Below are 26048 nucleotides of genomic sequence, written 5' to 3'. Positions count from 1 at the left end.
CGGCTGTAGGATATGTCTTTGCACAACCTACACAAATATTGTAAAACTGAACAGCCAAAATTCCATTTTATGTACAGGAGCTATAACTTAAGCTTAATGTTTTGCTCGGACACAATTGTTATAATACTTAGGCATGCTAAGTATACACTACTTCTACGCAGCTTGAAAACAGAGTCATCTACATTATAGCAAGGGTTGAGTACTCCCTAATGTTTGTGACCAAATGTCACCTGGTCCAGAACACCCAATTAGTCTTCTCTGCAGCAGGACTGACCCCTGACCACCTCATGCTTAATATCGGATTATCAGTGGGCCATTGAGGAAAATTCTCTGCGCTCCAGCACACAAGGATTCTCAGTTATATTATCTTCTGAGTTGTTTTTTTTAATGAGCTTGATTGCACACAGCCCTAACAGGGCACAATGTGATGCTCCTTAATATCGAAGATGATCAAACAGGTCCCGCACCAGTGCACTGCCCTCCGGCTAGTCTTAGCATTTGTCGATTCATCTTCTCCACAGGCTTTCATCGTGATAATGTCGCTGCTGAGAGGCTTACTAGAAGACGCATTAAAATTGTAGGATCGTAGCAAAAAATGGCGGGGGATGGGGGGCAGAATAAAAATAATCAACATTGGGGAGACGTAATGATCCTTTACCAATAACAGATAGTTGTGAAGTGTTTTAGTCACACTTCCAGAGCAATTTGACTTTTGTTTTTGTTTTTATTTTTTACAAGAATAACCAATAGTTTTATCCATTTCAGGTTGTGAAACACTAGTTACTTCCTGTTATTACTTACATTACAAGTCCACCTTCTTACCACCACCTCTTTCTCCCATTTGAAAACTTCCAGGAAAAACTAGAATAACTCATGACAAAGCACTGACACTGAGGACTTCCGTACATAACGCATTGTTTACTACAGACATATGTATAAAAAATAACTCATTAATGTAAACCTGTGGTTTGAATTAGTGCTGGTACTCTTTTATGGAGCTGTGTAACAGAAATGCATTTTCCCCAATCATTCTGAGCTCATGAGTTTGACGGCCTAGGGAGTGTAGGTAGCAGAACTGGCCGTGCTCTTGGGCATCTGAGAGGTGGCATACTGTACTTGCTTTTCAAAATGAGTCATAGTAACACTAGCCAATAATGGGCATCTATAAGCCCACGCAGGCAGGAGTGGGTGGATAGCACTTCCCTTGAAATGTGTTATGTCGCCCCCTAATGTGGCACATGCACCTGAGAGCAGTTTCTTCCCAGAGTGTTATGCAATATAATGGGAATAACACATGAGAAAGTTTAGCACTTGAATGCATTCAGTTGGCCTTATGTGACTCGGATGAGTCATGTGCTTGCCCAAAATTCACAAAATTAGCAGTGAACAAAAACACTCATCGTCTATACGATTGCTTAATCCTGTATTCAGGGTCGCAGAGGGCCTAGAGCCTATCCCAGGAGACTTAAGGCAAGAGGCCGGGTACACTCTGGACAGGATGCTAATCCATCATTTTACGCATACTCACTCTAACCTACTATAGGCAATTTGGGAATGCTAATTAACGTAATCTCCATGTCTTTGGACTGTCAGAGGAAAGCGGAGTACTCGGAGGAAACCCACCAAGCACAGGGAGAACATGCAAACTCACTGAGGTGGAAATTGAACCTGGCCAGGAATCAAAACCCAAACCCTGGAGGGGCAAAGCAACAGTGCTAAGCACTAAGTCACAGCGCTGCCCTCCCCCCACAACACTCTTTCTAAATTCTAAACAATCAAATTTGATAATTCAACAGCACTATGGGACTTTGTGCTGGCGTTTGAGCATGCGATAGATCCAGTGCTCTGGTGCACTGTGTGTTTGTCAGTAGCCTAGGTGCCAAGCAATCCTGCAGCAAACATCAGGGATACTCTCTGCTGGGATACCGGGTGGAGAATTCAGCACCAGCTGTCACTGTGTAGCACTTGGCTTAGGAACATTCACAAAATAATTTGTTTTGATGATTTATTCACTGCACTGCATCTGGCTTTCTGACTTGGTTTTGATAACAGAGCAAGTCATGCATGCTCTTCATGCATTAGTCTCTTGATTCCAACCATCTTTGCATAACTTGAGCTCGCACCCCCCACAGCTGTTATCCACCTGCTTTGCCAGCTTTGTGAATATCCCATCAGCACCCCACCCCACCCCCCTGTCTGTGGGCAGAGTAATAGTGCTACAATAACTTGGGTCAGTGTATGTGTTTACTCTGGCTCAGGGATTGAAACGGTTCCTCGGGTGCTGTGTAATAGAGCCTCAGTCAGTGTTTCGAATTGATGAAATTACACACTCACATTATCGTTCTCATAAACAGTGCTTTAAAGGGATAACTTAATCCAATACTCTGATTTCAGGCATTTTGCTGATGACGTTATTCTGAAAGTCTCCGGTTTTAAAGAAAATTCGTCTTTTCCATTTTAATCTCTTTATTCTGGGAAAAGCTGCAGTGGATCAGGAGCCTCTTTCAAGGACAATTGGCGTGAGGCAGGAATGAATACACCCTTGATGGGATGCTGTGAGCACACACACACACACAATCACACACTTATTCTCACGTAGAGGTAATTTGCAGTCACCAGTACACCTCCTGGCATGTATTTTGGAAAGTGTGAGGAAAGCCCAGAAATTTAGACAGAAGAGCGACAAATTGTTTCCCTATTTACGGTATATGGCGCTCTTAGAAAGCAGTTCAATGAATCATAGTTGCTACATTTTATACTTCCTCACCATCATTCAATGTCCTGAGTAGAGCCCATGAGGACTCGTAGCCAGCTAAAGAGCCCTTAAGGACATGTGTGTTGGACTGTAAGTCTTGTTGTTTTACCTGCAAGGCCACAGGTGTGAGAGCACTCAGACCAGGAGGACCAATCGGACATCTGACAATTGATGGGACACTCAACCACACATGAAGCATTCATCTGCCACTTCTTCTCAAGATTAAGCTGGAACACAAGAGATTGATTTGTTGTTGTTGTTGTTTGTGCAGAGTTCACATACTGTAGCAACACATCATAGTATTCCAAGAAACACTACCGTACAGTACCTCGTCACAAAATTTCAGATCTACAGATTTGCCATCACTGCGCACGCAGTCCAGCATGCGTGTTTTGATGCCATTCCCGCACACGGCTCGCTCACTCAGCTGGCATGTACTCCAGTCTACAGAATGAACGGTGGTAATTTAATCTCAGCAGTCAGGACAGTACTAAATTAGATCGAAATTGCATTCACAAAAATGAGAATACCTGTTATGTTGTAGGAGTAGTGGAAGCAGTTCGTATTGAGGGTGCAAGGCTCTTTCTCGGTTGTAGGAGGACACTGTTTTGATGCTCCGGGCTGACGGATGGAGATGGCAGTCCTTTCTCGGCTGTTATTTACATTGCATGGCTGAAACAAACAGAACTCTTTCTATGAAAGTCACGTACACTCTCAAGACGACATACAGTAGCACTAACAGATGTACACCTGGTCATTAACCACGGTTGTCACTCAACGCATTGCAAGGTGGGCATTGTACTGTAAAAAGCTTTTCAGCTTACCCTGTTTGTAATGAGTGGTTAATTTTTAGAACATTCAATCATCAATGGAGATGCTCTATCCTTCCTCTCGAGTCATACCAGGTCATGACCATTTCCTCTAAACTGTCTCGTATTTCCAATCTGATTTGTTGTTGTTGCATATAGTTTTTGTACTGTTTTGTGAATGGAAAGTCTACAGTATGGTGTGTGTGTGAAAAGATCTGGTATGCATCATACAATGTGTGCATGAGTAATATTTGTAACATGCTAACAATGAAAAAACATTGAAAAAAAAATTCAACATTGAAACTCAAATAAGCATTGTTTATTGCTTTGCCTATTAATAATCAAAGTAATGCATAAAACTTTTTTATTATTTAGCATTATGTGTAGTAGCAAATATAACATTTTGGTAAAAAAAAAAAAAAAGAAAAAAGGTTTGCAATCTTTGAGACTGGAAAAAATGACTGCTTTATGCATTGCAAAACCTTCTAAGAAAACGGATTGTTAAGTAATGTCACAGTCAAATCCTCAGTTGGAGGATTTGACTCTTCCTGCCATTTCTCCCATTGTGACACACTGCAGGGTAATTAATGCTCTTTACAGCCCTGCTCAAGGATAACATTTGAAGTGATCGAACAAGCTTCTTCCATTTTCCCTATTTTAAGCCCATTTATCCCACAGAACATTAGGTGAGCAGGGAACACCATGCACCTAACCAGAGGTTTCTCCTATTGTCCCAAATAATGCCCTGCATGTGAGTGCTCACAAAGAACTGGATCAAATTGTGCTGCACCTACATCTTTATAATAGAAAAAAAAATTACTTCCTACTTACAACTAATCTCTATGTCTTTGGACTATGACAGAAAACCCACTAAGCACAAAAAAAAACCAAAACAATTGGGGGCAGTGCTAGCTCAGATGGCTAAGGCACTGAGTTACTGATCGGAAGGCCGGTAGTTCGATCCCCAGGTTGCCACTGTTGGGCCCTTAAACAAGGCTCCTTAACCCTATCTGCTCCAGGGGTGCTGTATCTTTCCTGACCCTGCACTCTGACCTCCAGTTACACTGGGATATGCAAAGAAAGACTTTCACCATGCTGTAATGTATATGTGACAAATACAGGCTTAATAATAAACTTAACCTACAAACTTCATTTTTTTTGCGCACAGACCCAAGGCATGAATAGAACCCTTGACTCTGTAGATAAGAGGCCACAATGCTAACCATCGTGCCAGATTGAAACAATGTATTATTTGGGTTAATCTAAAAAGAAATGGCTGGTGAGACAGTTGAATGGTGTGAAGCCAATAGGGCCAGTAATGAGGCAATAATGTGAAAAACAAATTTTTCTTAACTTTACATAGTTATGAATTGTCTCACCAATGGACATCGACTCCATGCAGTCCAATCAGACAGAACACAGTCCTCTGGGCAAGGAAGCTTGCTTTCCCTTGCTCCAAGAGGCATCTCCTCTGGGTCACACAAATAATCCTCCACTGGATCCGAAGGCCCATCAATTGTATTTTGCATACACCTTTAAAGAAACATTTCAGAGATTTCTATTTAGGGGAAATTGGACTTAAGTAAAGTCAATGCACATAATACTACTACTATACTACTACTACTACTACTACTACTACTACTAATAATAATAATAATAATAATAATAGTAATAATAATAATAATAATAATAATAATAACACATGATACCTAACTTTCCTGGTCTGCACTCCCTCTCCACAGTTCTCCTTCAAATCAACATTGCTGACTTTCCAGACACTCCAAGGCTCAGCTACCCAAACATACTGACCGCAGTCACTCTGGCATGGTACTACCTCATACACCTGTTCGAATAAAGGGGAAAAAACATCTTATAAAACATATGGTAGATAAATTAAAAACAATTAACCAAACAAACAAATACTGTATATATCTTGCTCACCTGAGCCTGTGGTGTAATCCCCATCATCAGAAAAGAATAAAAAGAGAGAAATGGAAGGACTTATTACTATGCATTGAAGAGTGGTATTAGACTTGGTCTTGGTTATTAAATATTTATCGCCTCCTGTTATTAATACATGTCATGAACCTCTGGTGCTGAATGAACACATTAAACATAACTTTTAAAGCTCCCAGCTCACCTGATTGACATGGTCAAGTTTGGGGCATGGTCTTCCACCATTATAGGGCTTCTCTCTGAGCCATTTGGAGCGCACTTTGACCCCACTCCCACATGACTTGCTGCACCGTGACCAGTTTGACCATTCGCTAAGTTTACAGTCGGATGGACATGGAATAATACATGCTTCTTCAATATATCCTGGGGTTAAATAAGAACAAACAAGACAATAACAAATTATTTCTTTCATTAGATGTAACTGAAATAGCTGTTGGCTGTAGTTATTCAGTTAATCTAATGGACTAGTGGCTAATTGACTTTTTTATTGTTTTGCTTTTTGATGAGAATAGCCACAGGGTACTGTTTTTAATTAGTATTTATTTCATCCATCAACGTGCAATATATTTCAGTGTAAATGTTAAATAAATTTATACAAGGGGCGATCAAGTCAAACCAGGACTTTCGAAGATAGAAGATAGTTATGAGCTATGATATATATAGTGTTACACTAATGCACTTATCCCAGCGTTTCACTAGTGCTCGGATACCATCAATAGCTCTCAGCCAAGTTCCTGTAATGTGAAATGATGTTTTTGAAAGATTGTGTGTACAGTTCCCACCAAGAGACGTGTCTCATCCATAAGTCAGTGAAAAGTTATAAATTTTCAAGGATCAGCCGTTCCACTCGCTGAATATTCATGCAGACGACTGCAGAGAGCTCTGGGATCATCATTCACAAACATATGGCCTTTTTTAAAGCATTTGCACCATTTAAATGTTTTACTGCAGATTAGACTCTCATCCACCATACTGTGGCGAATTAGGGCATAAAGCCAGAAGACTTCAAGCAAAGTCCTGGTTTGACTTGAACACCATTCCTATCTTAGCATTTACTATTTGCCATGAGATTCAGAAAATAAATGCAGAATAAGAAAAGGGTGGAGGCTGTTATGCATGTGTGTGTGTGTGTTGTGTTAAGACAAGTAAAGGGATAATAATTTATGCATTTTAAGGTGTTTTTACCACCAGCGCATATTTGCTCATGCAAACATTAAATTATGTTCCTTCCCCTTGCATAATATATAGCTTATGCAGAAATGATTTAAAACTCATTACGTGATTAAAAAATTGAATGCACTGTGTCTAGAAATAAAATTCTTTCCAATAATACGGTGACATTCACACTAAATTCATCCCCACATATACTGTAATGTTGTACATGATTTTTATATATCATGTACGTATGTAACATTCATATAGATGGAGATTTTATACAGCCGCTCATTAGGAATGCACAATCAAAACGACTTCATAAGGGTAATCCTAAAGAATTCCTTGCTACTATAAAGGAGTGGTATGGTTATCTACTAACAAGCATGAGAAGGACATGCTGTAGTAAAACCCCTAGCGATTGATCTTCCTCCCTTCTCCCCAGCATCATCAGTCTTATCTGGTTTAAGCAATAACAGCAGATCCTGCTATTGCTCATGCTGAGAATATGGGAAATGTCTTATGCATGTTAGTAACCATGGTGATAGTTTCAGATAAGGTTCAGATGCAGACAGGAACGCCTATTTCTCCACATTTGTCTCGTTCAAACAATTATCTTCATCCTTTTAAGCAATATACACCTTCATATCACAGATACTGGTATTTCATTGCCTCCCAAATTCCATGACTTATTTAAACATCACCTGTATAAAATGTTAAGTGTAATCTGATCGAAGTAAGTTTCATTCCGAGGCTAAAATGATTGAATCCCACTTTCTCTAAATGATTCAGTGGTCACAGATGGCTTCCTGCCTAAAGGTTTTCTTTTATAGTTTTAAAAGCATGACAAGCTCAACCCCCTGCAAACTGCCTCAGGCAGCACATCAGTCCATCACACACACACACACACACACACACACACACACACATAGACAAAAAAAATGAAATAAAAAAACCTTCACAAAGTGAGGATTGTGTGCTCAAACTCGAGTAATAGTGTAGATACATGATGCAGTAATAAAGAAGGAGATCTATTCCCATCAGCATAGCTTCAGGTTAGGAATGCTAAGCCCATGAGCACATCATCAACTTTAAGCTACTGTAGGATCTGGATGAGAGGAAAGGAATCAAACTTGACTACAGTATGAATCATAAAACAAGACTCCATAACATCACCAGGATTTTGTATACGCCCAAAAGCCATCAGATTCCTCCATCATTGCTTCGCTCTGAGGCAGCACAGGATATAATTCCGGAAATAACGATCTCCAGTTCCAGGCGAGTTTTCCCTCGTTCCCTAGCAAAATGCTAATTTGGCTCCGTCGGAGGCGCCTTGACAGATTTGGGCTGTGAATGATGCAATGGGCTCTCACACTCCACATTGATTCGGCTCTATTGAATTTTCCATCAGTGGATGCTAAGTGTGCACAATGAGGTGAGTGTTTTCCTGCCTCCAGTTGAGATGTGCCAAATGAAGGGAATTGATTATAGAGAACACACACACACAATGGCCTTGTATCTCCTTTGTGTAGGAAAAAAAAGGGAGGGAGGGGGGAAAAAAACTACACCCCGAATTTTGAGGAATGCCCAGTATTTATTTTATATTAAAACTTTATTTATGCATCATGTTTATAGAACTCCTTGAAACTTACAGGACATAAGTCACTAAATAAGCCCCTACTTTTGTTATAATTTGTTATAATATAACCCAGGCCTGAACGTGATATAACATCTTCATAGATATGGAACTCCTAAAGTAGTTCTGTGCGCAACCCACAGGTCCGCAACCTGTGATAGTGGAGAACCCACTGTTCAAGCATTTCCCAGTGCCATTTTAGCTTAGAACACCATACCGTCACTGAAGCATGGTGGTGGTAGCATCATATTAAAAGATACTTTGCTTCACTGACTACTGTATGTCCTCCTTATCCAGTCACTGACTTTTGTTGACAAACTTTGGGATTTTTTTTTATATAAACTACATTCCATTTTAATTGTGTTGCTTAATTTATTGCCAGATGATTGTTTTTTCTTCTATTCCCGACTTCAATATTATGAGATATTTTGTATTAAATTTTATGAAATATTATTCTCTTTGACTTGTGGGCTATAACACAAACAGTAAAAGTACTGTAAAAGAGGGTTAAATACTGCACATATGCGACACAAGAATGTGTCTGTGTAGTGCGTAGCATAGTTTTGGTATCTTACCATGACTGTTGCACCGCGACGTCTCCACAAGGCGGTTATCCTGGTCGTAGCACACCATGGCCTGGTAGCGATAGCCCTGGCCGCACTCCTTAATATCACCTTGGACCTTCATCCCCAGGATACCCTCCACTCGTCCTCCCTCAGGCAAAATGCAGTCAGACCAGTTGCCCACAGGTTGAGCATTGTATTTGTTGCAGGGGCAGTACTGGGTCTCGCTTAGAGGATACAGCTGAGTGTTCTTACAGTGGTCTCGCTTCTTACTCTTACCTTCGTGTATGAAAAGCAAACAAACATACGAAGCATTTTAAAGTTGTGTCACCAAATAAGTTCAATTGACCCAATACTACAGTGGAATCCTGTGGCCAATTTGATCAATTTGTTTAATTTGAAACTACCTTTGGAGAATGGTTTAAAGATATTTGTTAAGATCTTGAAAATGATGCTGGAATGTACACAGCTGAAACTATCTCCAACCATAACTCTAACTTCAAACATATCTTTTGCCAGACTTGCGGAGGTCTTATACCAGGTCAAAGGGGGGGGGGGGGGAAAGGTTGTGGGTACTTTTTAACTTATTGAAGAGTCAAAACTTTATCACTGAATCATCGGCAAGATCCTTCACCCAATGCAGAAACACTATTTACTTTCACCACATAATTATCAAGTCGTTACGCCTACATGATATTTCATTATGTCAGGATTGTACCAGAGCTGCTACATGCCTCTGGACTTTAGTGTTTTTAAGAGACTTTTGGTTAGAATTTTTTTTTTTTTACTTTCTTGTAATTTAGAGTTTCCAGTTCATAGTTTTCTTTCTTCTGATTTGATTAAACACACTCTATGATGTAAGCTTTGTAGTATCTTAAGCTGTGTTCTTATAACCTAGAAGTTTCCTGTAGAGTTATTCAGCCATGTAAATTAATACTCCAAACTGTACTGTATGAAGCAAAACTGCTCAGCTCAGAGGGAACTAAAATCAGTGTAGAAAAAACAAATGAACAGTTCATCAAATTCCCGAAAAACTGACAAGCAAGATGACCTGTCAGTCATTAAGTCCTGCTAAATAATAATAATAATAATAATAATAATAATAATAATAATAAAGATGTTTAGGCCTGGCGTGCACCATTTGTTATTATTAAGGACAACATACAGGTAATGTTACTATTGAACAAATGTTATTTAGAATATATACAGTATGTAGTCAATAAGTGATTATTATTACACACCATCTTGTAAAGTAATAAAATCACATTAATTTACAAGCTACATATATTTCAATACATTTTTATGGTTTCTATTTGGTTCCACTGGGTACTCTGGGTTCTTTTCAAAGTTCAATACCATGAGAAGTACATGTAGGTTGATTGGAAATTGGCGGTAGTGTGTGAGTGTGGGTGCTTGTGTCCTGTGATGATACTATGTGATGATTTTATTACAGTATACTTTATGTGAGTCTCTCTTTGGGCTTCCCAGTTGTGAATACAGATGCACACATACATAGCAAAAGAGAGAAGGTCAAAAAGTCCTTTAACTATGTACATTTTAAGACTACTGTATGTGTTGAAGCCATCATGGTTATTTGGACTATATAGACAATTTGAAAAATGTCCCGCCAATTGCCAACAAGGTCGCGAAATCTACCGCACTCACCTACAAGTGCCCTCCTACGAGTCCTCACCCCCACACAATCGGATGCACAGGAGGAGAACTTGGACCACGCAGTCAGCTGGCAGTCATCTTGGCATGGAAGCTGGCAGGCCTGGGTGAGAGGGGGCATGGGACCAGCCAGCTTCAAACAGGATGAGATGTCCACCTGTCCACCATCCTGCTTCTTGCAAGACACCGCTTAAACGAGAGAAACGAAAACAGAATTAATACAAAAAATACATAAAAACGTTTCATGAAGTGAGGCATCGTTATAGTAACTTTAACACTGCACCATTGAACCAGCCTCATTTAGAGTTATGAAATAAAAACCGACTGCAATGGATGGATCAGCACCTGTATAGTGTAATGCATATTGACTAGTTGAATGGATCCACACACGTATGAGAGAATAAAAGGCCCTGAATCGGATTGCCCCTCCAACCGTGTCTGCGATCGCCAGGATTCTATTACAGGTAATGAGGCCTAATGGAGAGAGAGCTGCTAAAAGTCTGCCTTATGATCCGATCTGGAGTATCTATTGCCCGTTTTCTTTATGCCGCTAATAGAAGTCTAAAAAGAAAGTCCAGATAGCCTCTTAAACTTCACGCTCTAGTTTGATGCTTTCCGTTTATTACCGCTGAAGTGTCCTTATTTATGGACTCTTCTAGTCCTTTATAGTCTTTCACAAGCACTTAAACTCTTAGCACTTTTATAACTACATTAATTAAGGAAACAAGCTCTTCCTAAGCTTAGCAGGTGAGTCTGTAGCGCATTGATACTGTGTCTGTGTGTCTTATGTGCAGTATGATAATAATAAAGTTCAAGAAGTGTTTTCAAGAATTGGGGAATAAAATAATATTCAATTAAATGTGATCCATCATTTGAATGTTAACATTTGAAATTGGAAAAAGGAAATACATTCACTGGCTACTTTAATATGGACACCTGTTGTTCTATGATTTGTGCCGATTACAATTAAAATTATATAAACTTTTATAAAAAAAATGAAATCACAAAAAAAATACAATTCTTTAAAATTTGAGGAGAATCGGAAGAAGAACACAACAGTTTCCAATTCTGTCAGCCAAGAAAAGGTATCTGAGGCTACAGAAAGCACACACTTAAAGTATGGGATGGGGAAAATACCAGGTGATGTGTTAAGGTGATTCTTAACGGCATTGCCAAAACTGACATTTTACTGTAGGAAGGGAAAATATTTTGAATATTTGCAATTCAATATTGCAGTAGTGCCTATACTGGATGATTTTTCACACTATTGGGTATGAAAATGCCAGAAGATTAGCTTTTTTAAATATTTAATCAAGCACTAGCAAAACATGCCATGATCAAAGCCACAGAGATCACATTTTTAAAGTTTTGATGTGTATATTTCTAGATATTATTTCTAATTATGTGACTGTGTATGAGTATATGGCATACATTTTTTTTTTAATAGAACCAAGACTTATGTTTAGTATTTCAATGCAATGCAGTGCTTATACCCTATACTATATAAATATTAACATAAATTGAATTTTATTCTTAAAATTTAACTTTGATGCACTTTTGTTTAAAAAGACAAACAGTCTATTCTTAAATGCAACAAATGCAGGTTTGACGTGCATGATCGTCTCCCTGATCTACTGAAAACTGGGTAGGTTAGTGTGTTTGTGTGTGCTTTTAAATTAAAACCAAGTCCTAAGCCTACAGCTGAATTGTAGACCACATTTGAGTTGTTCTTAACCTATTTCAGTGGAGGGTCTTTTAGTTCCTGTGGTGCTTCCACAGAGATTAATGTTGCATGCAGAACAGCCCAAGGTAGCACTTTGATGCTAACTAACTCTCCCTTACTCTCAAATGCTCAAAACATCACAATTCCCCACAGAGGCATGAGCTCGTTTGCACATCCTGAACGCGAGAGCACAGCCGGTAAGCAGGTTAGAGTTTAGTCTCTGCATCCACATTACGTTTTACTGAACCTTTCTTAGCCAGCTTGTTGTCCAAAATACCCACACTCACTTTGATGAAACCGGCCAGATTAATAAGACACTGTTTAAACTAGTAATACTGTAATGTTAAACGGTTTTACTGGGCTGTTAGTTGGAGCATTTCTAAGAGCCACAGTATAAGGAACAAGCAGCATTAAAACAGTAAATGCAGTATATCAGGAGAAGGAACTTACAGCCTTCGTCTTCTTTTGTATTAAGTTCTTAAATTTAAGGGTTTTCTTTTGTTGCGTGCATTTTATTCACCTTCTGACAGACGTCTCCTTGAGGATGGCTTAAAGATTACATTATAAGGTGTAAAGCATCCAGTATGAAGATAAACCGATTTCACAATACTTTCATAGTTCTGTAGTTCTGACCTGGTAATTTTAGTAGACAGGAAGCATCCCATGAGTTCTGATACAGGACACCAGAAGGGAAATGTTTAGCCGCTGTATACTGTATATGCATCACTCTACATCAAAGCTATCAAATTCAATTAATTGTTGTTGTTTTTTTATTTGGTGGCTGTAAAATTTTCACAACAGGTTTTAATTAGGCTTACTAATACTATTTTGAAGCCTAAGGTGCTTTTCTTTAGGAGTCAAGAGGAAATATCATAAGCTGATACACAACTTCAGTCATGTTAACAGCAGTGTGAGGTATAAAGAATTAATCTCAGTTTACGACATAGGAACAAAACAAAGTGTAAATTACTTATAGGTTCAAAATTTTCACTTGTAAAGTGTCTTAAGCATCGGTGATTAACTCAAATATGTGTTTAACATTAGTGTTAACATTAGCCTGTTACCCTTTGCTATCATTAATTTATTTAATTCATCAGATTTGTCAATAACAATGACACAAAATTGCACCCATTTAGAAAGAAAAATGCTTATGGTCATTAATTATACTAGCTGTTAGTCACTAAATGTTGGTCAGCAGCTTAATGCTAGTTCCGCCAGTTGAGGGAGGATATGCTGCTATTCAGTCGACAGGAAATATCATCAATCCAGTTTCCTAGTGTACTCATTTGCAGCTACACATAAAAAAAAAAAAAAAAGAAACATTTTCACAACATTTACGTTTAGGATTTTAAATCTAATTTGACAAAAGGTATTGATTAAGTTTTTAACTGTATAAAAGCTATAAAAAGTATCATTATGATTTATAAATTATTTTCTCTTACAACCCACAACATGTTGGCCGCTGTGTGCGTTTTTTCATATTCATTTACCTAATTTTCTTTTGATTCTGTAAAGTTGCTTTGTGACGATGACTTTTGTTAAAAGTGCTATACCAATAAAATTTAATTGATTTGATATAAAAGTATATGTAGTGCAGTGTGATCCAACTGTAAAAGTGTCTCCGTGCAGTGTTTTGTGTTTTCTCTACCTCTGGCTTGCAGGCCTGGTCCACATGTCTCCTGAGCTCCAGGGCTGTCCTGTCGAACTGACCATGGTACCAACTGACACCGCCTCCATTTATGCGTTTTCCACCTTAATATCAGTACATTTCAATCATATAAATAATCCTAGAAACCACATCTGAATATACTGTATTCAACACATACTGTAGAACTATAGAAAGTTTGGTTTTCACCTAAAGCCAAGGCAGACAGAGGGTGCCTCACACTCCTTCTCTTGGTAAAGCACTTCTGGGCAATCCTGGCCTCCATTTGCAGGCAGCTGAATGATTATTCGTTTTCTGGACTGCTTCCTCTTTGTAGCACCACCTTGTGAAACAGGATGCAATACAGAGTCCAATAAATGATTAGCAAGGGTTGGAGAACCTGTCTCAGGCTTAAGATTATGCAATAACCTAATACAATAATAACAGATATTGCACAGATGTATTTATTACTATTAAACAAATGTGTCCTACAAAATGCGAAATCACTCCTTCCATAGGGTTTTAGCATTATGTTTAATTTTTTATTCAATTTTCATAATTTCATTTCCAGATGTGTATTTCGAGCAGTAAAAACATAATCTGTGTATTAGTTATGCGATTTAATTAAATAAACAGGCAATTTAATTTAGAATTTCTCGAAATCAGAAACATGTCACTAAACGAAGTTATTTAGGTGTTAAAAAAATTATAATATTTAAAATTTCTATTCTTTTCTCTTTCTTTCTAACTCTCTATTCTGTTCTGCTATTTTGTCTTTCTAAAATCTTGGATTCATTTTCATTATTCTACCCAGATCTGCCATTTTTAGAAATTTTCTGGCTTTTATTGTTACTCAAGTTCCTGTACCTGACCTACTTTAGAGGAATTTCTTTTGTTTGTTACAATAGGTCACAGTGACATATGAATCATTCAAGCATATAAAAAAACATCTAATTTAAGGCATAAACCAGTGAGAAAAAAATCCAGATGATGACAGATGATCAGGCCGGTGATAGTATACTGTACACTGTACAGTATATAGTATATGGTATATAGGTGATGCTGAATGCTGAGTGGTTTGAATGAGGTACATTAAAAGAAAAACCTAATAACATGAGGGGCGGCACCGTAAAAGTTATTTGTTACTATATTGTATGTAAAAGATACTGTACATAATTTAAATCATTTACAAATCTCGTGTACTGTATCTGTCAACATATCTGTATCCCGTCACTTGAACACTTTTACCCTACGAAGAACAGCATGTCTCAGTCCAAGTCATATGTTCCAAAAGAACTTGCATGATATTGCATGCTACTTTTTTCTTATTTTTCCCCTTTATTTTTTAATCATTTTCAGATTTCCACCTTATGAGCTTAGTTCATGCATTTCTAAATGGTTGAAAGCACACTTTCTTAAATGTTACCTTTCTAATGTTTTTTCCTCACTTTATTTCCTCACTTTAGTATGAATAAATGTCAAAATGCTGTGCACATGATGACCCACTTTTGTTAACTGCCAAGGCTTGGGAAAATACCTCAATGGAGAAAACCATCATAAAATCCAATAAACACTGCAACCCATTTTTCCCAAAACAAAAAAAAAATAATAAACACTTTTTGGAAGTTAAGTCTAGATTCAGGCAGAGTTGAAGAAAGAAATATAAGACGGAGACCTACACATTCACTTTACAATCAAAAGGCATAAAAAATAAATATCAGCACTTCATATCGAAATGTCAAATATTTTCATCTCTTTCTGCCACTTGGAATGCGAGGAAAATGATGAGAGTTTTATAGAGATGAATCAACTGAAAGGATCTCGAAATGCACAGTGTCAATATTTCATACAAATCACTCCTTGGAATGACGAGTGCATGCGATATGAATGGTGTTAACAAGCGTCTGGAGCCCTTAAGTAGCTGAAATCAGCTTCCACTTTGCTTATTAGAGCATTTGTTCTAATTCCTCGCATAGCCTGAGTTGCCAGGCAACAGTCTCTTTTTATAGACGTGATAGTCTGTCACTGTGTGAACAACATGCTGCTTTACATGTTTTGTGAACACACAGATAGTAGCTAATTATCAATTTGTTCACAGAAACCCCCCTCTCACCTCTCGCCTCCATAACACTACAGCCTTTTTTTTATTATTATTATATTTAATTATTTATTTATTTATTTATTTTATTGCATCTGTCCTGTCAAATTATCTCGAACGGAAATAAAAGATTGTGCACTATTAGCTTAAAATACAGATACTGTGCATGTTATGTCTGAGGTTAATAAAGAGTTTTGGCTTATGGATTTTAGAACAACATAACAACGTACCTCCTTGACAGGTTGATGGACAAGGACTCCAGTCACTGTATGGAGTAACAATGCAATCTCTTTTGCATGGCAGTAAGCATGGCCTCACTGTCTCTGGACGCAGACTCTCAGGGCACCTAGACGGCAAGAAGCATACATAAGATGCTAATGATTTTCACACTAGCAAGCAGCTGGATCCATGTATATATATATATATATATATATATATATATATATATATATATGTATTTTTTAACCTACTGTGTAATACTTCAACAATATGCAATATGTACTTACATACAGTATAATTGAATAAAAATATTGTATGTTTGTACTAAAATAATGTGTCAAATCCCAGTGTTGTTTTGTTTAGGTTGTTTTTTCACCACACCTGAACTCATATTCTATGCTCTATGATCACAAATTCTCTGTTTCGACAAAAGATTTCCCAAAGGCAGCAGTTTTTGCTTTGGAAGTGTTTAAAATCAGGAGACAAGTGATGCGTCTGTTCCCATGTAACAAGCATATTGCAATACAATTTACATGCAAGCATAAAAGTATAAAAGTAACATGCGATCCAGTATATACTTAATTTTGCCTTTTTCAATTTTCATTTTTACTCCTTCTAAGTCAATAGTATTGTACTGTTTTTTATTTCTTTCTACACTGTAAAAGAATGCTGAAGACGTCCAAAATATACGATTATTTTCTTTGAACAGTTTATATTGAGATGTAACTGCAACTTATGCTCTGTTAAGCCTTCATAACGGCTCTAACCTGAGGTGCTTTTAGTGATTTCTGAGGCTGGTGACTCTAAATGAACTTCTCCTTTGCAGCAGAGGTAGGTTTTGGTCTTGCTTTCCTGGGATGGCCTTCATATAAGCCAATTTCATCACGGTGCTTGATGAGTTTTGCAAATGCACTTGTGTTCAAAAATAACAACTGACTGTCATATATGTTATAAGGCTGCTGATGTTAGTGCGTTAAGGCATGTGATTTATCTAGAGATTTTAATGCATTGCTATTTTTTTTTTTACGCAAAGTAATCATATGACCAACTTTGACCCTAATGGCTTTCCATAATCATCACCAGGCGTGCTGAACGGCAAGGTTCATTATAAAAAGCATTACATTAAAAAAAAAAAAATTATCTGTGTAATCGCAGCCATAGCTTGTATAATATATGATTTATGTTTGTAAATGTATATGACACCTTGGGAACATTTATAGTAACACTGTTACTGTCAGTTACATATAGAAAAAAGCAGGAAGCAGGATACATCTTTGAGATCTGTGAGACCTGATGCTTTTTTGCAGGCTCAAGTGTTAGGTGATGTCTAAAAGAAAGCTCTTTGTGTGTTCCTGCATACGTGCCTACGTATGTGCATGGATGCATACGTGTCTAGCAGGTAAAACCCAGGACAAAAATAACATAAAAAAAGAAAGTGGGGCTCATTTCCATAGTCAGCATGAGGTGAGTGTGGCAGCTCCCTGTTTCACAGCCGGTGACGCCCTTCATCCTGCTGTTAAACTGAATAAATAAATAGGATTTCTTTCCTCCTTACAGACAGCTGGAGGTAGGCAAGCAGATCTACAGTAAGTATGTGCTTGGAAAGAAATATCTCTAATAAATACGATATATGTGGTGTACATGGTGGTCCATATTCTTGTTATTAATTAATTAATTAATTAATTCTACAGTAAAGGCTATGTATAAAATAAACTGCTCAGCTACTGTAACATCTATATCTGTAGTCATAATAAATAATACGTTTTTTCTTTTTTTTCCCAGAGGCTGACTTCCACTGAGGTGTGGGTGGAAGTCATATTGTTATGTTTGAAAACAGTTGTAATAATAAATCAGTGTGATAATAATTATAATAATGGAGAGAGTTCATCCTCCACCAAGAGAAAGATGTATTTGAATAATTAACATCAAGGTTTGTCATGTTTTCATCTGTTCATTTGTGTTTTTCTTTTCATTCATTTATTTTTAATTGATCCTTTTCTTTTCTTTTCTTTTCTTTTTTTTTCTTAAATATTATTACAGTCTGGAGAAAATACAAATCTGGCAACCGGGAGGCATGAGAGCAATTTTTCTAATCTAAATAAAATGCCTAGAGAACCAGCTTAAGAACCCACTGAGGCTGAATATGGATACATTTCCTGTGTAGATATTGCTGTATCTTTTGAGTCCATGTTCTGGATGACGGAGCCACAACAAAACAAATTATTAGTTTGCACTGCGTAGAGAGACCAATTACTTGGGCTAGATGACTTGCGTCCTTAATGTTTTGTGTATTGCTATTGCTTTTTTTTTATTTATTCAATTTGAGGTAACAACCTATTATTAAAAGAATGGCTTTTACATCCCCCACGTCACTTTCATTTGGACTTATTCTTGACTTGGCCTTGATCCCACGTCTAATAACCCCAAAAATTAAGATAAAGAACAGAAAAGGCAGCACATCAGTACTTCCTCTTACTTCTTGGGAGGCACTTGGCCCACATTGACGCGTACACAGATGACCTTGCGGGTCTGCATGCCAACAGAACAGGAAGCCTCAGTGCCAGTGGTTCCAGCTCCACTGCGGGTGAGAGAGCCGTTGGCAGCAGGAACAGATGTATCCTCTATGCACTGGCCCCAGGGACCCGTCTGCCAGTGGTACACGGTGCAGGGGTGCTCGTTACAGCTGCGCACCTCCTGCAGAGCGCTGTTGTTGGGGCACTGAACACCACCTAGTAACAACATCAAGAGCATTAAAATTTAAACAGCTTTGTATTTTTATTGATACTTTTTATCCACTAATAGGCGAAAAGATATAGCATGAATAATATTTCAATTCAGATCTTAATTAAAACTGCAGCAGATGGGAGTCATTAGGAAACTATGACAATTAACACTATTAGGCTCGTGCAAAGATGCGTGAATGGGACGCATGACTTAATAGTGACTTGAATACTTGACAAGCAGTTATTTCTCAAAGGTTTCAGATAATTTAGGACCCGCGAGGAAAGCCACAAATGCACATTAAAATTAATATTAAAATTCTTGTGCAAAATTTTAAAACATAATGCAAATTTACATTTTACACTAGTGACAGGGAATTCATAGTTCCAAAGATGGTTGGCTGTAGTGTCTTATGATTTAATGTCAGGCGACTAGTTTAAAAAATGTAAGATACTGTATGTAACCTACAGGTGCACACCCTCTTGGCCAATTTGGAAATGAAGGCTGGATTAAACCCTCCAACCTGGAGGTACAGTACAATGCGACAGTGCTAACCAGTAAACCATAATAATTAAGACAATGTAACTGAACTCACTTCACATTGCACCTACGCGTTAAGAACGTAAGCTTTATCAAAAGGTGCTTTTAATGAGCTCATACCTAACGTAGTTAAAGCACTAAGCTGATGATTAGGCTCATTAGCTAAAAAAAATAAATAACATTGAAAATTTTGCTCTGGACAATTATGGTAAGTGTCATTTGATTTTACCCGAACCATCTGTTACTTTTGTTCCTTATCCAATTTTCTTCAAGACAATGAGCGAGGAGAAACCTAGCATGTGGATCTAATGACTCAAATGTGAAACATAAAGCCTTTTCACTTTCTTTTAGCTCCAACCCACTTAACCTTTTTTCAGCGGTTATGAGGAGTGGCAGGATTAGCACTTGTGTCTTTCCCTTTGATGGATTTTAGACGAGATTGGGTTGACTATTGGGAAAATAAGCTTGCCAAAGTGAGATATACGAAGAGAAAATGGACTGCAGGAAGGACCCAGATGGGCCACAGGTGACCCCTGACTGCTGTTGGTGGTCATTAGTCTCCCAGTCAAAGTACCTCCAACTGATAGGTCAGCCATTAGCCCTGCAGTAAGCACTGACCGCAACACAATCAATGCTGGAGTGGGGAAAAGAATAGATAAACTGGACCTCAAGAGGTTGTTGCTGTAGAATTGACTTATCTTAGCAGTGCAGGAAGCACTGTCTTTTTCTTTATTTATCTTTATAAAGAGGTTATATACTGTACCATTATAACATTACTCATGAGGTGCCACCGCCACGGCTTGTTACGATTCCTAAACATCACACCCACAGAATGAAAGACAGGCTTCTCCTTACAGCTACGAATCATTACCCTCGAAACTGTAAAACATTATACACTTCTGCTTGAGGATTAGCACTGCTCTCCATTAATTCCTCACCTGCCGAACGCTAATCCTCTATGTCATAACAAAAGTGTAGGCTTTATGGCTCAGAATAATTAATCAACGTTCATAGTAAAAAATAAATGAATTATTAAAAAGGTGTTGCTTTCTACTCTCTCGCTGGTGATCTATAGGGACATTGTCGCAAGCTTCATGTTAACGCACAGCACCTCATCCTGTCACAAAAAGCCAGATGGCTCGACTTCACAATTTCACACTGCAGTCAGTTCACAACTGGGTTGTCAGACACTTTGTCGTCTATTGCACAGGCGGTGTGCCAAATCGTTTGCGGACTAATCAAGCACACAATACGGCGCACAACACAAATTTTCAGGAAACACCCCACCATGCAGGTGTAACCACGTACTGTATCCATGCTTAATCCATAATTCATAAAGGAGCTTCTCTTCATGCTTGTATTTTTTAATGCATGCTCCTCCTGCCGGTGACATGTTCTGGTCTGCCAGAGAACGTCTAGTGGAGAGCCATTGCACAGCCATTAGCTGCGATATGAAATAAAGCTAGGTTGATTTGCTCCCAGACACCAGTGGAAGCCCTACTCGCTCAAATAGCATATTTATGAAAATGGAATCCTGGACAGTGAGTGGCAGCTCAGAGGGACAGAGTTTCACCCAGAGGCACTCGCTTCACCGTCACTCCATTATGAATCACTCGAGCCCCAATCTGGGCCACATGAGGCTTGAATCGCTTAACACTCCAGGATACTCATTACCTCAGCTGGCTGGGGTTTTTATATGTCTGCTAGAATGATATAGTGCTAACCAAGCAAAGTGGGGGGATGGTAACGCTGCTAGATTTTGTAGACATCTACACATGTCTATTCACATAAATCTATGTCAGTGGAAAAAAAACATACATATCCATGGTGGATAAATTAAACTAAATAATAATAATAATAATAATAATACATACAGTAAAATCCTCCAGTATCCATTATCAAAACATCAGTTGTGGGAATATCTTCCAGAAGACCAGCACTCATCACTCCAGTACAGTTTGAGAGAAATGTACCATCCCTACTGTGGAGCACTAAAGCTATTTCCATGGCTTGTGGTGGCCCAACACCCAATAACAAACACAAAGAGCTACCCACCATCTCCTGCGTTGTAGGCCAGTATGGAGCGTGATCTCGTCTGCTTGCCCTCTGTGTTTTTTCCAGAGCAGGTGTGTGAGCAGAGCGACCAGGACGTCCAGGGGCTGAGCACACAATCTTTGGGGCATGGTACGTCACAGAGTGCAGGCATGGGCAAGATGGCATCGCGACACATTTGCCTGTCCACAAATTCACCTGAGCAAACAAACACAAGGCAGTAATTATAATCAGGAATAAAAGAAAATTATGTTATTCACGCTAAAAAGTATTTAATACACTATTGTTGTTGGGTGCTCCCAGCGAGGGGTGGCCACAGCGGACAATTGGTCCGCACATACAAGCTTGGCACAAGTTTTCCGCCGGACGCTCTTCCTGACGCAACCATTCTTTATATATTACCCAGGTTTGGGACCGGCACTGCATCCAGTGGCTGGGGTTTGGACACTGGCTGGGAATTGAACCCTTTCACATGGCAGGTGAAGCACCTACCACTGAGCCACCAGTGTCCCTATCTTAGTGTGAAATGAATATTACACAGTGTAAGGATCTCTGGTACTACTTCTTTCTGAAACATCTCTACACACATACAGTACACACATGAGAGAGAGAGAGAGAGAGAGAAAGAGAGAGATAATCCAACATCCCTCCTGCATATGTTTCATTAACGAGTTGCCTTGAGCAGTTGAAAACTCCAAATGTACATGATTTAGGTTCAGCTGAAGTTCATCCGTACATGAATTTTACATTAACTAATTCCTCATCTTGGACTGCTGCCAGTTGGATGAGGCAGATGTTCACTCTGGAGAGCTCATGATCCCAAGCTGTGTGAAAACATGAATTAATAAGGCTTTTGAAGAACGTAAGCACCGTCTTGCCTTTGACCCACACTGAATAAGCTCTTAACATACCGAAGCTGAACATACACTATACAGTAGTGGCACGTAGTGAGTGAACAAAAAAAGGCATGTTATTTCATATTTCATTTTTTATCTTAATAAAAAATATCTACTTTTAATTACATGCTTGACCATTTTAGAGGCCGGGTCATCTGCTGCAGCACTCCATCACTCTCCGTCTTTAGACTTACATACGATAAGCTAGAGGTGTGGTTGGGCTCATTGTCCTTTTGGAAAAGAAATGATGCAAACAACTGTATATGGGATGGCATGTTGCTGCAGAATGCTGTGGTTGAGTGTGCCCTCAATTTTGACTAAGCCACCAACAGTGTCACGAGCAAAAGCGCCTCCACACTATTACACCTCCTCCTCCATGCTTTACAGCGGGAACCACACATCTAACAAGACATGGCTGTTAGAACCAAAAATCTTGAATTTGGACTCAACAGATCAAAGGACAGTTTTCCATTGATCTCTGTGTTTCATCACAGTGCTTGATGGTATTGGTGACTGAGCTTCATTTCTTAAAGTAATGATGGACTGCATTTTTATTTATTTTTTTGCTAAGTGTTTCTTGCCATAATATAGATTTGTACAGTAGTTGTATGTTGTATTAGCACTGATAGGGCTATTGACTCACAAGACAACTAATGATCTAAAGCACATTAAGAAGGCAAGAAATGTCCAAAATTAACTCTTAAAAGGGCACGTCTTACATTTAAAACAATTATATATATATAAAAAAAATAATATATATATATATATATTAGAGTTAGAGGTCATCACAACATCACAAAGCGTATTTTGGGATCTACACCCACTGTGGCTCTACAATAGCCCCTCTATCGATCTGTGACACTCCTCCCTGCTTTTCTTCACCTTGGATCACTAAAAAAGCCCAAAGTGACACAAAAGCCAGTGAGTCAGATGACACACAAGGAGCCTGTGGGACATAACAGATCCATTCTCATCAGCAGAAAAAAAAAAACATGGATCGATGAAAAGCCCAGGAGGCACGAAAGAAACAAGGGAATAGAGGAGGGAGGAGCATGGGACACGGTTAGCTCTTGTCACATCTCATATACAGATACATGTCTGTGTGGAATTCCATGTCAGGAAAAAAAATCATTACGCTTCTGGTTTTTGACATTGATGGTTTTTTGGGGGGGTGCAGGCACACACTTCAGTATGCATATTTAGAACAGGATCAGTGTTGAGCTAAATTTGAGGAGGTTTAATTTGATTCCTAGGACCGATTCGGGACAGAGGATCGAAACAACACACGTACTACCTCATCAGCAAAGACAAAGACAGAGGTGACCTTGAGCAAATCATATTACTTCTCACTGAAGCGGGGAAGCAGGACTTAAACCAGGCAATAAAAATACAGCAGGATCATGCCATGGGGACAAGTAGTGTGGAAAGGAAAGGAGAAAGAGCAAGAGCCAAAATCCACTGTGTGACTTCCAAATATACAGGATGGGTAAAATACAGAGTTCACTTTTACAGAGGTCATTTTAACATTGATAATTGCATATATTACATGCAATTTTAATGCTAATCTGTAGACTACTTATATACTTAGTAGTATAAGTATATAATAAGTATATAATATATACTTATATTTGGTGATACCACTGAATTTGTTACAATGCAAAGCAATAAGAGATATGTTAAGTCTTGGAGTTATGAGCAAATTACTACTGTTTAAAAATGTGATGTCCGGTTGTAATTTTTTTTGACAATCAATTTATAATCAATGCTCCAATCCATATGCATACATTAAGCATAAAAACACACTTGGCCATCCTAATTATTGTCACCTCATAAGGTAGTCAAGTTTGCAATTAGAAGGTTTGTTTTAAGTGTAATATTAATTGAAAAATTCAAGTAAAATAAAAAGCTTTATTTGAACCAGGGTTGTCCAAGTCACATCCATCCATCCATCCATCTATCTATCTATCTATCCATCTATCCATCTATCTATCTATCTATCTATCCATCTATCCATCTATCTATCTATCTATCTATCTATCCTTCTATCTATCTATCTATCTATCTATCTATCTATCTATCTATCTATCCATCCATCCATCCATCCATCTAAAGATAAGACTGTCAATAAAATGTTTTATTAGAATAATTACAATTATTCCAACATTCTTTAACTAAAAGGACAGATGGTTCATTAGCACTTCATCTTCCTTACTTTAAAAAAATGCATATTATTTTTTTCAAAATGCATTTCATTCTTCTTGTTGCTGCATCCCACAGGTTCACAAAAGATGAGCTGGTAGAAACCAAAAAAAAAGAAAGAAAAAAAAAAGAATTCACAAAATGTGAAACCATCCTTAACAGGAAGTAGAACTTTCTCTGGTGGTGCAAAATGAAGACAGTAATTATGAGATGCACTACACTGCTGTAGACACACACATCTGTGTCTTTCTCTATCTCTCCCTCCCCCGGGTGCTCATTAGCCGCGAGGATGCCGAAGTCCAATTTCCCAGTAATTGCCATGTCCACCCAGCGAGATTCACTTACACACAGAGTGAAATGTGTAAATGCAAAGTACATTTACAAGGTGCTTGCTTATAATTCACTCATTAATGCTCATCTAACTCAATAAGTTTTTTTTTCTTTCTTAACCGCAAAAAGAAACTACGTCATCACATAACCTGCATTTGTATTCTCCCAGTGTGATAATCATATTTCATTCTCATATTCACCATAATCTAAGGTTAATTCGTTCTGATAGATGACAAGAAATTAATTTATTGCAACACTTTCCTAGCCTCCTTCCCAGTAGTCGGCCTCATTCAAATGGGTTCATTGTTGAAAATATTCAATCAGCTTTGCTCTCTTCTCTGTTATACAGAATTAATTAGATTGGACAAATTAGAATTGCAATTAAACTGCAGTAAAGTTCCTCTATCCCTCCCACTGGTCCCTCATCAAGTCTACCAAAGCATCCATCCTTTGAAATCGCATTAAATATGCATTAGAGGAACGTCTGGGTGTCTGACTTCCCAGAGATGCACTTAAAGTCATGTCTGCTGAGCGCCGGGACTGTAGTTTCTGACCTATTGGACAAGGCAGACTTTGTGTTATATACATAAAAGAAAAAAATTGTGAATGTGTAAATTCATTCATCTCTTAGAAGAATGATCCTTGTATCTATTCTTATTAAATGAATGTTGAATCATAAATGCTTTTTTTTTTTTGGAAAAAAAAATTCATGTGGCAATTCATTGTATTGTATAGCGAAAATAGAGGAAAGGTTATAAATTGAAGCATTTATTATGTTAATTGTTTTAATGAATATGTTTATTATTATTATTATTATTATTATTATTATTATTATTATTATTATTATTATTATTATTATTATTCAATGTTGTACTCATTCAGTCGTTTAAAACAGTGTGCAATAACACTTTACAGCGGTAAAAGCTCTCAATCATTCTTCTTACTTCTCACAATCCCCCCCTTCGGCTAATCAAACAATAGAAGACCACTACCAGCCCGTATAAAAACATCAATTACCGAAATCGGCAGCAGACCAGAACGGGGACCCTGTAGAGCGAGTTCAAGAGCACTTTGAGCTGAACA

At 38.1% G+C, this 26048-nt stretch overlaps 1 protein-coding gene across 1 annotated transcript in view; it reads right to left on the bottom strand.

The window, feature by feature from the left end:
• The window catches only part of thsd7aa (thrombospondin, type I, domain containing 7Aa), a 100175-nt gene that overhangs the window by 19256 nt on the left and 54871 nt on the right, over positions 1-26048 (bottom strand). The window contains exons 7-20 of the mRNA XM_053490479.1: positions 21544-21738; positions 18704-18956; positions 16239-16354; positions 14121-14253; positions 13914-14017; positions 10537-10731; positions 8884-9150; positions 5705-5883; positions 5506-5511; positions 5274-5407; positions 4944-5097; positions 3286-3427; positions 3084-3199; positions 2865-2982 (exon numbers count right to left, since the gene is read on the bottom strand). Of these exons, the coding sequence (XP_053346454.1) occupies positions 2865-2982; positions 3084-3199; positions 3286-3427; positions 4944-5097; positions 5274-5407; positions 5506-5511; positions 5705-5883; positions 8884-9150; positions 10537-10731; positions 13914-14017; positions 14121-14253; positions 16239-16354; positions 18704-18956; positions 21544-21738 (2112 nt within the window). The remainder of the gene's footprint in view (positions 1-2864; positions 2983-3083; positions 3200-3285; positions 3428-4943; positions 5098-5273; positions 5408-5505; positions 5512-5704; positions 5884-8883; positions 9151-10536; positions 10732-13913; positions 14018-14120; positions 14254-16238; positions 16355-18703; positions 18957-21543; positions 21739-26048) is intronic.

This window comes from Clarias gariepinus, chromosome 28 (genome assembly GCF_024256425.1).
Source record: "Clarias gariepinus isolate MV-2021 ecotype Netherlands chromosome 28, CGAR_prim_01v2, whole genome shotgun sequence".
Lineage (NCBI taxonomy): Eukaryota > Metazoa > Chordata > Actinopteri > Siluriformes > Clariidae > Clarias > Clarias gariepinus.
Note: the sequence above shows the minus strand (reverse complement) of the source record. Positions and strands in the feature narration are given on the sequence as shown.